This window comes from Macrobrachium rosenbergii, chromosome 54, assembly GCF_040412425.1.
Source record: "Macrobrachium rosenbergii isolate ZJJX-2024 chromosome 54, ASM4041242v1, whole genome shotgun sequence".
Lineage (NCBI taxonomy): Eukaryota > Metazoa > Arthropoda > Malacostraca > Decapoda > Palaemonidae > Macrobrachium > Macrobrachium rosenbergii.
In genome coordinates this window covers 26,462,349-26,478,197 of record NC_089794.1, presented here as the reverse complement: position 1 = coordinate 26,478,197, position 15,849 = coordinate 26,462,349, and the positions used below count along the sequence as shown (strand labels likewise).

At 34.6% G+C, this 15,849-nt stretch overlaps 1 protein-coding gene across 2 annotated transcripts in view; it reads left to right on the top strand.

Moving 5' to 3' along the window:
* Positions 1-15,849, top strand: part of LOC136834897 (death-associated protein kinase 1-like) — a 172,980-nt gene that overhangs the window by 109,239 nt on the left and 47,892 nt on the right. Inside the window, exon 2 of one of the 2 annotated variants that reach the window (XM_067097717.1) lies at positions 974-1,932. The exons of the other annotated variant lie outside the window; for it this stretch is intronic. Within the exon in view, the coding sequence (XP_066953818.1) occupies positions 1,405-1,932 (528 nt within the window). The 5' untranslated portion in view covers positions 974-1,404. The remainder of the gene's footprint in view (positions 1-973; positions 1,933-15,849) is intronic. 2 annotated transcript variants of the gene reach the window in all.

Here is a 15,849-nt window from a genome sequence, read left to right as displayed (position 1 = left end):
AGTTTTTTTTTTTATTTATTTTTAGGAATCTTTTAATCTTTCGTGCTGGCAGTTGTTTACAATTTGTTATTTTTGTTTATATGTCTGGTTATGTTGGAATATTCTCTCTCTCTCTCTCTCTCTCTCTCTCTCTCTCTCTCTTTTATATATATATATATATATATATATATATATATATATATATATATATATATATATATATATATATATATATATATATATATATATATATATATGTAATCACACCTTTAAATCTTTTATGATAACTATATGCAAAAACATTTCCTATGTTATTCTTGTATGGAAAATCTAACTTGCTGACTTGCTTACAGAAATACCTTTTGTATTACACAAAATTTCCTGGTCTATTTATAAACAATACACAAACATCTGTCCTCTCCCCTTTATTAATACGCTCTTGCACATACAGACAGGCAGACAGACAGATATCCTGTCAAGTAAATTTGAACCGGAGTGCGAGTGGCAAGATGTCGGCTATTGTCATTGATCGTTTGAGGGAGGGAGGTTGAAAATGCGACAGATAGATCACTGCTTAAAGCATATACCCCACATGCATGGTATGCCATATCTTTCTTCTCTCTTCTGCTCCGTCCTCTTGTAGCGAGAGTGGAAGAGGAGGAGGAGGAGGGAGAGGAAGAGGGAAGAAGAAGAGGAGGAGGAGAAGGAAGAGGAAGCGCGCACACGCATGCACACACGCACACACACATTGCATTCTGCTGCCACCACCCCTCCTCAGGCGGACGTCCAAAGCACTGACCTAGTTTAGATAAAGTCTGCGGTCCCATCCACCCACACTTCACTTCCTTTCATTCCTCTCTATTCTCTCCCTCCCCTTTGTTGCGTGTCATTGAGTTTGGTGATTAGCGAGATTTGTTTAGGGCGGACGTTTTTTTTTTTCCCCCAGGCGTCTGACTGACTGACTGACTGACGAATTTCCCGTTGTGCTTCACAGGAATCTATAAGGTGCGATAGAACGAATTCTAAAGTCATCCTAGTTGAAGGGTGTTGTTTTAATTTGCTTTAGATAAGCCCAGTGATTTGAAAAGGGACTTTTGCAAGAAGGCGACAGAGCGGATCTTAGTTGAAGGTTAGTGCTTTAAGTAATGAGACTTTGAAAAGGACTTTTGGAAAGCGGAACTGTCGTCAAATGCTGAGAGTGAAATGTGCATCACGCGAGGCTTCCTGGTCGAGATGCTTCCGACGAGGGCGTGAAGCCATGGGCCGAATGTGAGAGAGAGAGCGAGGACTGAAGGAGAGACGCCCCGAGTGTTGATCAGCTCCTGCAGAAGAAGAAGGAGAAGAAGAAGAAGAAGAGTGTAACAGGAGAAGGAGGAGGTGGAAAATAATTTTCAGACAGACTGTTGTTGAAGAGGCGTCTGCATCATGACGGCACGCAGCGAACAACGCCCCCAGCTGTTGTACACGGCCGCGGGCGCGCCCTCGTCATCGTCGTCTCCTGCGGCTGCCAGTCCTGCTACGCCCCAGGGGGGAGGCGGGACTGGAGGAGGAGGAGGAGGAGGAGGAGGCGGAGGGGGAGGAGGAGGTGGTGGTGTTAGTAACATCATCTTGGAAAACGGAAGCCCCTCCGCTAAGCCCGAAAAGGCCGAGGGAGCGACCACCCCAAAGAAGGTTGTCGGGGACAGTGACAAAGGGAAGCTGTCTCCTGCAGAAGGCATCGACGTTGAGGCCAAGGGAGACGGCGGAGGAAGCAGAGCCGCTGTGGCTGCTTCCGCAGGAGTGGCAGGAAATGTGCCTGCCCAAGGGAGCACGACTCCTGCCGGGGGAGAAGGGCCTGAAAAGCCGTCGAGTCCTTCGTCTGCGCCTTCTGCGCCCCCGCCCCCCCAGCATCACTTCCACCTCGTCAAGCAGGAGGCCATGGAGAAAGAGTCTCCTGACGGAGATGCTGAAAAGGTAAATGGATTGAGAATATATTGTTATTGGATTTTATTTCAGTTAAGCAAGGAAATATATTAGCCTTTATTATTGCTGTGGGTACAAGACTTAAGTATTCTTATGCTTGGAAAAATATTCAAAATGAATGAGTTGAAAACATTTTTTTATTGTATTTTATTCAGATCAACAAGGAATTAAATTATTCTTTATTATTGATGTGGGTATAAGATTTTAAATATTTTTATCCTCGAAAAATATTTAAACAAATCATTTTCATCACCCAGCAATGAATGAATTGCGTAGAATTGTTGACAAGTGAATTTGCTCAAATTTTTTATTTTTATCTTTATACACTGACTTCTCTGAGAGATTGTATTTAATAGCTGTATTCTATTGGTCCCTTTTCATTCAGCCATGCTAATAGTTGCGTTCAGTTGGCTAGTTTTTGTTGTCTCTTCAGCCAAGATTTTTTTTATTGCTTTGACCAGACACTGAACGCGTTCAGACAGGTCTATGTTCTACCTGCTATAATCACGTTATGATTAAATTCTTTCCTTCATTATTTGGCTTTCAAGTATTAAATCTATCAAAGTTTTCGTATGCCCTGTAAAACAAAACTATTGTGACGGCTTCGTCTGTCCGTCCGCACTTTTTCTGTCCGCCCTCAGATCTTAAAAACTACTTAGGATAGAGGGCTGCAAATTCCTATTTTGATCATCCACCCTCCAGTCAGCTAACATACCAAATTGCAGCCCTCTAGCCTCAGTAGTTTTGATTTTATTTAAGGTTAAAGTTAGCCGTAATCGTGCTTCTGGCAGAGGTTTAGGACAGGCCATCAACGGGCCGTTGTTGAAGTTTCATGGCTCATATGTCATTATACCGAGACCACCGAAAGATAGATCTATTTTCGGTGGCCTTGATCTTACGTTGTACAGATAACTCGATTGCACCGAAGAAACCTCGGCTCATTTTGTTCTTCTTTAATTTTTGCTTTATACATATTTTTACCTATTCGTTTTGTTAATCAGTTTTTTTAGCACCCTGTAAAGCGTATTTTGTTAAATGGTAAAATTTAGCTCTTCTTGTTGACTGAACATTTGTTGTGAACTTTCAAGACTCCAGAATGCTCACTGATGTATTCTGTGTTAGTGAAGATTTTTGAGTGCGGAAAAATATTTTACTTTCATGTTTCCTCTCTCTCTCTCTCTCTCTCTCTCTCTCTCTCTCTCTCTCTCTCTCTCTCTCTCTCTCTCTCTCTCTCTATATATATATATATATATATATATATATATATATATATGTATATATATATGTATATATATATATATATATATATATATATATATATATATATATATATATATATATATATATGTGTGTATGTGTGTATATATATATATATATATATATATATATATATATATATATATATATATATATATATATATATCTATATTTCTCAGGCTTGTCCATACTTATTTCTGTACCGATTCACTAAAAAAATAAACATTTGAAGTCACGTTGATAAAATGTATTTTGTAAGTGATCTCTCTCTCTCTCTCTCTCTCTCTCTCTCTCTCTCTCTCTCTCTCTCTCTCTCTCTCTCTCTCTTCTCTCTCTTTGGTTTGTAGCTGAATCCCAGACCACTGACTTAAATAAGGACTTATTTAAGTGAATACAAACCGTACCCTTTCTTCTGTGGCTGTCACGAGTCCCATTAAGATTAGCTTTTAGTTATCGAACTGTCATTGCAAGGTTTAGCCCAGAGCATCTGGGAGCTGGAATGGCCAGTAAGGATACTGAGTTGATGAGGATTTAAATGGATTTCGTCTTGAAGTGGATTTAATCTTGCTTGTTGGGTTGAAAATGATGATTCCTGTTGTGGTTGGCAGTTGAAAGGAAGAGAGAGAGATATTGTTGATTAGAGAGATAATGAGGAAAGGGGAATTTATTTTTCAGTAATTGATTGTGTGAATTATCTTATTTGAAGAATATATATATATATATGTATATATATATATATATATATATATATATATATATATATATATATATATATATATATATATATATATATATATATATATATATATATAAGCATTAAGCTACAAATGTTTTTTAATATCCCATTCGCTCTACCTCGCAAATAATATATTTTCATATGTTAACCGAAGGGGAATTTTTTAGTTGATAATGATAAGTTCGTCGTCACTTGGGCTCCAACCAAGGAAGACTAGAACTAAGAACTACAGTGACGCGACTTAAACCACACGGCCAGCAAGCTTAATGCTTGTATATAAATCACGGTGATGTGATAAAATTCATTCATAATATATATATATATATATATATATATATATATATATATATATATATATATATATATATATATATATATATATATATATATATATATATATATATATATATATATATATATATATATATATATATATTTATATATATATAAATATATTTATATATATATATATTATATATTTTTGTTAGTGTAGAATATACATTTATTTCAATTTTTTGAGTTATCTACCTCGATTTTATCATAGACTTTTGTGTGGGCAAAGTGTAGAGTCTGTCTCTCCCACCACCCAGGATGTATGATAAGAGAGACAGTCTTGATACTTCGCTGGAACAGGAAGTCGATGGTGAAATCACTGTCGATGCAAATCACTCAAAAATTTGGGAAAAAATGCATATTCGACACTTCGCCAAAAAATGGACCATATGTCACTCTTTCTCTGACATACGGCGAAAGAGTGAGATGGTAAAATTGAGATAGTAACATGAATTATCTCTCTTCTTTTCAAGAATATGTAACGGAAGAACGAAATATCGTACTTGAGATTTAAGAATCATTGGGATTCTGATTTCCTTAAGTTATATCGAAAGAGATGTTGAACTTAGGATATTGACAGAGTAATCCTGTAATTTCCTTTCCCAGAGGTATACGACGGTATAAATATTGTATTTGAGATGGAGAATCATTGAGAATCTAATTTCCTTAGGTATTCCAAAATAATAATAATAATAATAATAATAATAATAATAATGGAAGTCAGTGCTTTATTATGGACTGGTATCAGGAACCTGTTTTGCAGAAAGAGAGAGAGAGAGAGAGAGAGAGAGACTGTTGATATTGGATAATCTCTGTTGATAATCAATAAGATAGTGGGATAGCGGATCATTCCTGCCTATAATATAACCATTTGGATAGCAGATCGTATTTATCATTAATCAGTTGGAGAGCGGATTCTTTCAGTTGATAATCAGTAGGCTAGAGAACCGTCCCTGTTGAATATAAAAAAAAAAAATACTTCAGCCTCTCTTTTGATGGCTGCCCGATCGTTTGACGTTGTATCTTTAAAAGCGGCGAGTGCCATCAATAAACACGGAATTAATAATAATCGGCAAACCCTTTTGTTCTCTTCCAAACGGGGAAATAAAAAGAATGTGGAAAGGCTTTGTGCGTCGCTTCTCGTCTGCTTAAAATGGTTAGGTTTAACTCTGGAGGTTATTTCCGTCTCTCTCTCTCTCTCTCTCTCTCTCTCTCTCTCTCTCTCTCTCTCTCTCTCTCTCTCTCTCTCTCTCTCTCTCTCTCTCTGGATGCTGATGGTGACCTTTCGACGGATCTGTCTCGCCTGGTATTCTCTACTGCGGGATTCTGGCCCTGTTGTTGTCTAACTAGTGTTATGTTACTATGGTATATATATATATATATATATATATATATATATATATATATATATATATATATATATATATATATATATATATGTGTGTGTGTGTGTGTGTGTGTGTGTGTGTGTGTGTGTTATATTTATATGTTTAAATATAAATTATAAACATATTTATATTTAGATATATATGTACACACACACATACGTATACATACATACATAGATAATTATAATTCCATTGGCTTGTGTCATTCAAGAGTCACCTTCGCACCCATCACCTTTATCAGCTTGGATTCTTATCTCTCTCTCTCTCTCTCTCTCTCTCTCTCTCTCTCTCTTTCTTTCTGTGTGGGAGTGTGATCAGCTGAACAGTAGTATCTCGAGGTTTTTCTCAGTATGTACTTTTACACGATTATGTATATATACAGTACATATGTATATATATATATATATATATATATATATATATATATATATATATATATATATATATATATATATGTGTGTGTGTGTGTGTGTGTGTGTGTGTGTGTACACTACATGAGTTAAAGCTTAAAGATCAATTACACAATGTATGACGTCAGTGAATGATTCTGAGAGAGAGAGAGAGAGAGAGAGAGAGAGAGAGAGAGAGAGAGAGAGAGAGAGAGAGAAACTAAAACCCTTTTGAAATTAACATAAGATAATTTTACCCGTCACATCAATTAATAACTTCATATGTGTTCTGTTTTTGATTTTCACTTACACAAAAAATAAAAAAATCAAATTAAAGTGTTAGAAATTATAAAACACGCTAAAAATATTAACATCCAACGCACTTTGAGCTTTATACAACAGTGCCTGAGAAACATTTCCATTTTAAATTGATGTCATTTCCTTTTAACATTTCTTATTTTTGAACACTCCAACTTTTGCTTCGCTTATTCTAACCGTTTGACGAATGAAAATATGATTTATTAGTTTCTGGCTGCCCCCCAAAAAACCCTTTACTTTTAGGTTCTGTGTTGAATAAATGTCAAGGCTTAACCCCCGATTTATCTGAATATATTTGGAGTGTTTCGAAATTCGTTACAAAAAGAGAGTCAACATTTTTTTTTTTTTTTTTTTTTGCGGGGTGGGGGGGGGAGAATTTTGATGCAAAGGAATACAAGGTTGTATGCCTTTGTTGCTTTTGAATTGAAAAGGCCCCAAAAATTTTTGTAGTCAATTTTTTTATCATTAGATAACAGTCAAGTATGCTTTAAATTTTTTTGAATAAGTAACTATCATGTTGGTCAAGTATATGTTTTATTTTTTTTTATTAAACAACTCAGGTGTGTCAAGTATGTTTTTAATTTTTTTTTTATTGAGTAACGGTTAAGTGTGTCAGGTATGTTTTTTACTTTTTATTAAATACGTGTCAAGTGTGTCGAAGTATGTTTTTAGGAATTTTTTTGTATTGGATAACGGTTAGGTGTGTCAACCATGTTTTTTTTTTACTTTTTACTAAATAAGTGTCAAGTGTGTCAAGTATGTTTTTAAATTTTTTTTTCACTGAACAACGGTTAGGTGTGTCAAGTATGATTTTTTTACTTATTAAATAAGTGTCAAGTGTGTTTTTTTTACTTATTAAATAAATGTTGGGTCTGTTTTTAAATATTTTTGTACTGAATAACGGTTAGGTGTGTCAAGTATGTTTTTTTTTACTTTTCATTAAATAAGTGTCATGTGTGCCAGGTGTTTTTTAAATTTGTTTATGTTAAGTAGCTGACAGGTGTTTCAAGTGTTTTTTAAATTTTTTAATTAAATAATTGTCAAGAAGTATGTTTTTCGTATATAGAACAGCAAGTAACGTGTCTTATGCACCGAAAATAGATGTGTCTTTCGGTGGTCTCGGCATAATGCTGTATGAGCCGTGGCCCATGAAACTATAACCACGGCCCGGTGGTGGCCTATTCTATATCGTTGCCAGAAGCACGAGTATGGCTAGCTTTTACCTCAAATAAAATAAAAAAAAAACTACTGAGGCTAGAAGGCTGCAATTTGGTATGTTTGATGATTGGAGGGTGGATGGTCAACATACCAATTTGCAGTCCTCTAGCCTCAGTAGTTTTTAAGACCTGAGGGCGGACAGAAAAAAGTGTGGACGGACAGACAATGCCGGTACAATAGTTTTCTTTTACAGAACACAAAAATGAAAGCAAGATTATATAAATATAGGCAATATATAAGATTATTATACATCTGCTCAGATGATAAAACAAAGCCCATTTATTAAATGAGACAGACGGTTATTCATTTGTTAAAAGGCGTATTAGAATAATGCATAATAAGAGGAATGAGATTATCGGAATGCTAAAACTGTCACAAGATAATACACAAATTAAGATTAACGTGGAGATAGTAAGTATTTAAAAAAAAAATATAGGATGACATTTGTTAAGCTGGATGAGATTTGCTGTGTAAAAGAGAGCTCGAAGTATTATTTTAGATTTTTATATTGAAAAACAATTTCTTAATGGCATTCTCACTCTTTGTATAATTGAATTCACGTTTTTTGTCACGAATAAAAATTCATTCTCTTTATTTCAAATTTTATGTGTAATCTTTTTTTTTTGTATTCTAGTTTGTATCTATCTATCTATCTATCTATCTATCTATCTATCTATCTATCTATCTATCTATCTATCTATCTATCTATCTATCTATCTATCTGTCTATCCATTTATTTATCTATCTATCTGTCTATATATATATATATATATATATATATATATATATATATATATATAATATATGTGTGTGTGTGTGTGTAAAATGCATATTACCTCTTCCTTTATGTTATATTCAGTGACTATTAATGGGAATAGTAAAATATATTTCTTATATTAATTTTCCTAGTTTTATACATGTAATTATATATATATACACATACATATATACACATATATATATGTATATATACATATACATATACATATATACATATGTGTATATAAATGTATATATATACATATATACATATATACATATGGTGCATGTGTGTGTGCATGATGCATGAACCATTTCAGAAAGGATCTTTGCATCAGCAATTGCACGAGAGAGAGAGAAAAGGAACCCGACCTTTGGTAAAAATGTCGGCCTCATACCAATTTGCAGGTAATGGGCCGACTTGGAAAGGCAGTTAGGGGAGAGTTTCATCTGAATTATGTCAGAGAGAGAGAGAGAGAGAGAGAGAGAGAGAGAGAGAGAGAGAGAGAGAGAGAGAGAGAGAGTAAAATAAGCCGGTTGTTTCGGAAAATGACGAAAAGTTTTCGCAGTTTGGGAATTGCTGAGGGTATCATGCGTTGGGTACACAAGAGGCGGGTATGTGTATGTTTTATTTTTATTATTATTATTATTATTATTATTATTATTATTGTTGTTGTTGTTGTTTGTTATTATTATTATTATTATTATTATTATTATTATTATTATTATTATTATTATTATTATTATTATTATTATCTTAACTCTACTATGTTACAATGTATGTGTATGTATATATGTATTATACATGCACATATATATATATACGTATATATATATATATATATATATATATATATATATATATTATTATTATTATAAGATGGAAAATTACGTTTATTATTATTATTATTATTATTATTATTATTATTATTATTATTATTATTATTATTATTATTATGTAAAAATGAAAAGAAGTAGGAATTTACAATTCAACAAGAATATTATATGTATATAATATATATATGTATATATATATATATATACATACATATTTTATATTATAACAGAAGGTAAAAAACAACATTTAAACTAATTTACGATCAGTTATTAATGTCGTCCAATTTCTTGTACTTTACTCAAGTTCTGTATGCATTATTTAATGAGACCTACGATGATGGCTGTCGTAATCGAATGAAATGCTTCTGAATCGCTGTGTCGACAGTGTACAAATTTAGCCTTTGTAAAGGGACGCTCCTTTACAGAGGATTTGAATGAAGAAGTCCTTTTGTTGTGTAGTATTTCACAAAAGGACTTCGGTTCAAATCCTTTATGAAGCAAGGCTTAGGAGACAGGATTAGGTAGGAGACGGGGTTTTGAAAAAAAGGATTTTCTTTGCCAATACTCCCGTAGGGGGGTAGCGCCGTCGTTGCACCTCATGCGGTGCACTGTAGGCATTACTTAAGGTTCGTTGCAGCGTGCCTTCGGCCCCTAGCTGCAACCCCTTTCATTCCTTTTACTGTACCTCTTTTCATATTCTCTGTCTTCCATCTTCCTTTCCACCCTCTCCTAACAGTTGTTTCATATTGCAACTTTCAAACCTTGTTATTCTCTGTTTTCCTTTCAGCGCTGAATGACCTCGTAGGTCCCAGCGCTTGGCCTGTGGCCTAAATTGTATATTCCAATTTTGTATTCCAATTTGGCTTCATATTTGATGCCCTCGGTAACAGCACGCCTTTAGGATATTCCACCTGTGACGAATTTCACATCAAAGACCCCTATTGTGGCTCAATGCAGTTGCCATTGACTGTGGTCAGGAGACTGTCGTAATGCAAAAAGAAAGGACCAGCGAGAGGAAGAGAGAAAGGACAAGGAAAAGACAAAGAGAAAGGAAAAAAGAAAGGACGAGAGAAAGGTAAAGTGAAAGGAAAATGGAAACGACAAGGGAAGGAAAAAGACAAAGGGAAAGGGAATGAGAAAGGACAAGGGAAAGGAAAAGAGAAAGGACAAGGAAAAGACAAAGAGAAAGATAAAGTGAAAGGAAAAGAGAAAGGACAAGGAAAAGACAAAGGGAAAGGACAAGAGAAAGGTAAAGTGAAAGGAAAATGGAAACGACAAGGGAAGGGAAAAGACAAAGGGAAAGGTAAAGAGAAACGACAAGGAAAAGGGAAAGGAAAAGAGAAAGGACAAGGAAAAGACAAAGAGAAAGGAAAAGAGAAAGGTAAAGTGAAAGGAAAAGAGAAAGGACAAGGAAAAGACAAAGGGAAAGGACAAGAGAAAGGTAAAGTGAAAGGAAAATGGAAACGACAAGGGAAGGGATAAGACGAAGGGAAAGGGAATGAGAAAGGACAAGGGAAAGGAAAAGAGAAAGGACAAGGGAAAAGAAAACAGAAAGTAAAAGGAGGAGGATAAAGAGAAAGGAATATGGAAAGGATAAGGGGAAGGAAAACAGAAAGAAAGAGAGAAAGTAAGAGGAGGAGGAAAAGAGAAAGGAAAAGGAGAAGAAGAAAAAGAGAAAGTGAAATGGAAAGGGAAATGAAAAATGAAAGGAAAAGAGAAAGAACAAGGGAAAGGACAAGAGAAAGGAAGAGAAAGTAAAATGGGAATTAAAAGAGAAAGGACTAGGGAAAGGAAAAGAGAATCAACAGCTCTAATGGGCAGTGTTTCGTCAACGATTGGAATAAGCCTATTGTCTAATTACTAATATTTGAAAGGCGAGTCATCTATTGTATAAGTCATATTGCCATCAGGTTGGTTTTTTTTTTCATATCTCCGTGCCATCGATTATGAAATTTTTAAAATGATAGAGTGATGCTAGTCTCTCTCTCTCTCTCTCTCTCTCTCTCTCTCTCTCTCTCTCTCTCTCTCTCTCTCTCTCAGCATTTGGCATCTTCAAACTGTAGTGTTGGCTCTCTTTTGTTATATTTTTATATTTGAATTTGCTGGTACACACACACACACACACACACACACACACACACACACACCAGAAAACAAGTTATGGAGTTCCCATTTGGCAGATAATTTCATTGAGCTGTGTTTTAAATTGAATAGAGAATACTGATACCAAAAAGAATATGATGAAAATTCCTTGTGGTATACAATAAAGACAGTTATAGGTAATTAAGGCCGATTATTTGATCATTATTAGGTCACCAAGGTCAAGTATATTTTTTGTATGTGTAATACTTGTCATAATATTGTTTGAATAGATATGTTTTAATGAACATCATATTCTTTGGAAGCTTGAATTTCAAGTCACCAGCCCCTTTTGTGCGCTTGTTCCATATGAATAGGTTCCATCTGCTGAATAATAATAATAATAATAATAATAATAATAATAATAATAATAAATATGGAAGTATATTCAAACTTGAATACCATATTACTACGTGTATGATGATAAAATCTCGTTACGGCTATCACTTTGAATAAGAAAAATCTAATTTGGATGCAGTTTTTAGTTTTCTGTAAAAGAAAACTATTGTGCCCTTGTTGTCTGTCCGTCCGCACTTTTTTCTGACCACCCTCAGATCTTAAAAACTACTGAGGCTAGAGGGCTGCAAGTTGTTATGTTGATGATCCACCTTCCAGTCATCAGACACACCAAATTGCAGCCCTCTAGCCTTAGTAGTTTCTATTTTATTTAAGGTTAAGGCTAGCCATAATCGTCGTGCGTCTGGCAACGATATAGTATAGGCCACCACCCGGCCCGTGGTTAAAGTTTCATGGGCCGCGGCTCATACAGCATTATACCAAGACCGCCGAAAGATAGATCTATTTTCGGTGGCCTTGATTAGACGCTGTAGCGGCTGTACGGAAAACTCGATTGCGCCGAAGAAACTTCGGCGCATTTTTCACTTGTCTAAATTATAACTGATCCCCCCCTTTGAAACTGACTTTCTTATCAGGGACACTAAATAGAAATATTAAGTATAATTTTGATATTTTCTTGTGAATTAACGTAGTTAATGATTAAGACTGTTTTAGTTTGGGGATTTTCTCTGTTCCTACTCTTGTACAATATTTAAAATTATATTTGACTTGTACTTTTTTGTATAGATTCAATCTTCAGAACTGGCATTTAAAGATAGGCGATGTGGCCCAGTTGTAAAAGTCTTTCCTAGTGCTTTTAAAATTATATATATATATATATATATATATATATATATATATATACATATATGTATATGTATATATACACATATATATTATATAATTATATATGTTATATATAATATATACATATATATATATATATATATATATATATATATATATATATATTATATATATATATATATATATATATATATATATATATATATATATATATATATATATATAGATAGAGAGAGAGAGAGATAGAGAGAGAGAGAGAGAGAGAGAGAGAGAGAGAGAGAATCAACACACAATCACGTGTAGAATAGAAATAAATTTCTGACTCACATCAGGATCGAACCCAGGTCCGTCAATTGAAAGACCTGGGTTCGATCCTGATGTGAGTCAGAAATTTATATCTATATATATATACATACATACATACATACATACATACATACATACATACATACATACATACATACATGTGTGTCAAACGTTTCGCAATCTAAAACGTGCCATGACAAAGTTCGCATGAATGATGCGTTCCAGCCCACTGGCACCGTTCTACTCTGATACCCTCACTATACTCTTACAGCCGTCAATACTGAGGAAAAGAAATGACATGACTTGTCTTTTTTTTTTTTTTTTTTTGTAAGTATAAAAGAGGCAGCTGCAAGTAGTTAGGTCACGCATTCTCAAATGAATACGTTTCAGTATTTTTGAGGAAGAATTTTTACTTCAGATTCATTTTTTTGTCATGCGTTTAAGATCTGCTGTTGGAGGGAGGTTAAATCTATATTTCTATCTATCTCTATCTACACACACAAACATATATATATATATATATATATATATATATATATATATATATATATATATATATATATATATATATATATATATATGAATAAGATATATGTTTGTATATATACAAATATATTCATATATATACACACATTATATATATATATATATATATATATATATATATATATATATATATATATATATATATATATATATATATAGTTACATTTGTTACAGGGAATACATGAAACGACCAATTCGCTTAGGAACATTTGATCCCCGATGGCTAGTACTGAACATGGCGAAACAGTGATTCATCTACACTTGTTTTGCCGTGTCTAGTACTAGTCCCTGGATGGTCAAATGTATTTCGCCATGCTTAGTACTAGCCTCTGGGGTATCAAATGTCCCTAAGTGCATTTGATCCCCCCAGAGGCTAGTACTAAACATGGCAAAACACATTTGACCCACCAGTCACTAGTACTAAACACTTCGAAACATTTGACCCCCCCCAGGCTAATACTTAACATGGCGAAACACATTTGACCCCAAGTGGCTAGTACTAGGCGAAACACATTTGACCCCAAGTGGCTAGTACTAAACACGGCAAAACCCATTTGACCGCCCAGTGGCTAGTACTAAAATACTAAACACAGGCGAAACAGCGAAACAGAGATGAATCACTGTTTCGCCGTGTTTAGTACTAGCCGTTGGAGATCAAATGTTCTTAAGCCAATTGTTCATTTCACAGATTCACTGGGGATTTCGTGAATTTTCCCTGTAACATATATGCATATACAGAGAGAGAGAGAGAGAGAGAGAGAGAGAGAGAGAGAGAATGTGTATATACCAGCACTGATATCACTGTATCTGTAGTCAGTATTTCCCTGTTGTCTCAGAGTTGAATTAACATGTAGATGTAGACCCTTCTTGCATATGTAACCATCTCAAGTCTGCGTTGCTTCTTCGTGATAGGTCAGAGGGTCAGCGCAAGAGGTCAGAAGAGGTCAAGTTATGGCCCTCAGGTTCCCTCCCTCATGGAATATACCTGAGTGTATTCCCGTGACCTCTTGGCCAGATGAAATTTGCACCCGGGTGTCCCTTGGCCCCCGTGGGGCGTTGCTTTACCCTGTGTTTTGTTTAATGATGTGTCTTCGGGGTAATTGGGTATATATAGCAGATCAGGAATGACTACTTCATGGCAAGACATTCATCGAATATAGCCTCTTAAGGGGGTAATGCCGTCAGTGCGCCTGGCTCTGTGCACTGTAGGCGTTGCTTGAAGTTCTTTGCAGCGTCCCTTCGGCCCCTAACTGCGACCCCTTTCATTCCTTTTACTTTACCTCCTTTTCACCCTCTCCTAACAATTGTTACACCTTTCAAACCTTTCTACTCTCTATTTCCGTTTCAGCGCTGAGTGACCTTATCGATCCCAGTCCTTGCGTCATCTCATTTATTTTCTGTCTCAAGGGGTGGGTTGGATGAAAGTACCCAAGTGCTTGGATTTATAGCCCAAGTTTCGTGGTACGATAATTAATTTTTAAATTGCAGTCAAGCCCGAGGTCGATCGTACGGGGAGGGGGGGGAGTTGACTTAGCTTGTAGTCGTGGATCTAAAGTCTTCAGCATGCAGTATATATATATATATATATATATATATATATATATATATATATATATATATATTATACATGTGTGTATATATATACATATACATATGAATTTTTAAAAATGTTTTTACGCTGTACACATATAAAATATTTTTCAAAAACTTCAGGAAACTCGAAAATACGTATAAAACTGAATCTATTTTTAAAATATCCACCAAAAGACATTTGCAAATCAAAGAAAAACTCTATAACACAGGATCACAAACACCTCCTAGCAACTTGAATGCAAGGCAGAACACTCATGTGGAAAAACAAACATACATCACAAGCTTATCATGAATACATCAGGATTAAAACACGCTCTTGCAAACACGGAGATGAATACACACATACACTTGACAAACTTAGACAGTAAAGTGCATTGACATAAGCATATACACACAAAATGCGCATTCACAATGTTATCTGTAAGTTACCGACATGCATACACATATAAATGGTTACTAAAGTACAGGCACATTCAAAGGTAAATTGTCGACATACGTGCATACGTACTTACATACATACGTACGTACATACGTACACATATAAACATAAAATTAGCATTTACAATGTTATCTTTAACTTATTTATATGCGTACATATACAAATAAAGTTATATAAGTATAAACAGTTAACGGCGAATTGTCGGCATACATACATGCATATATACATGCATACATACATGCATATATACATACACATACTCACATCTGTACAAGAATCCCCTTTACAATATCCTCTGTAACTCGTCGACATGTATACACATACAAATGCAGATGTATAATAATATACAGTTAACGGTAAATGGTCGATATACATAAATACGTACATACATAAACATATATACACATATGTAAACAACATTCCCATTTACATTATTATTGTAACACATCAACATGTATACACAAATAAAAAAGTTAAATAAGTACATACACAGTAAACGGTCAATTT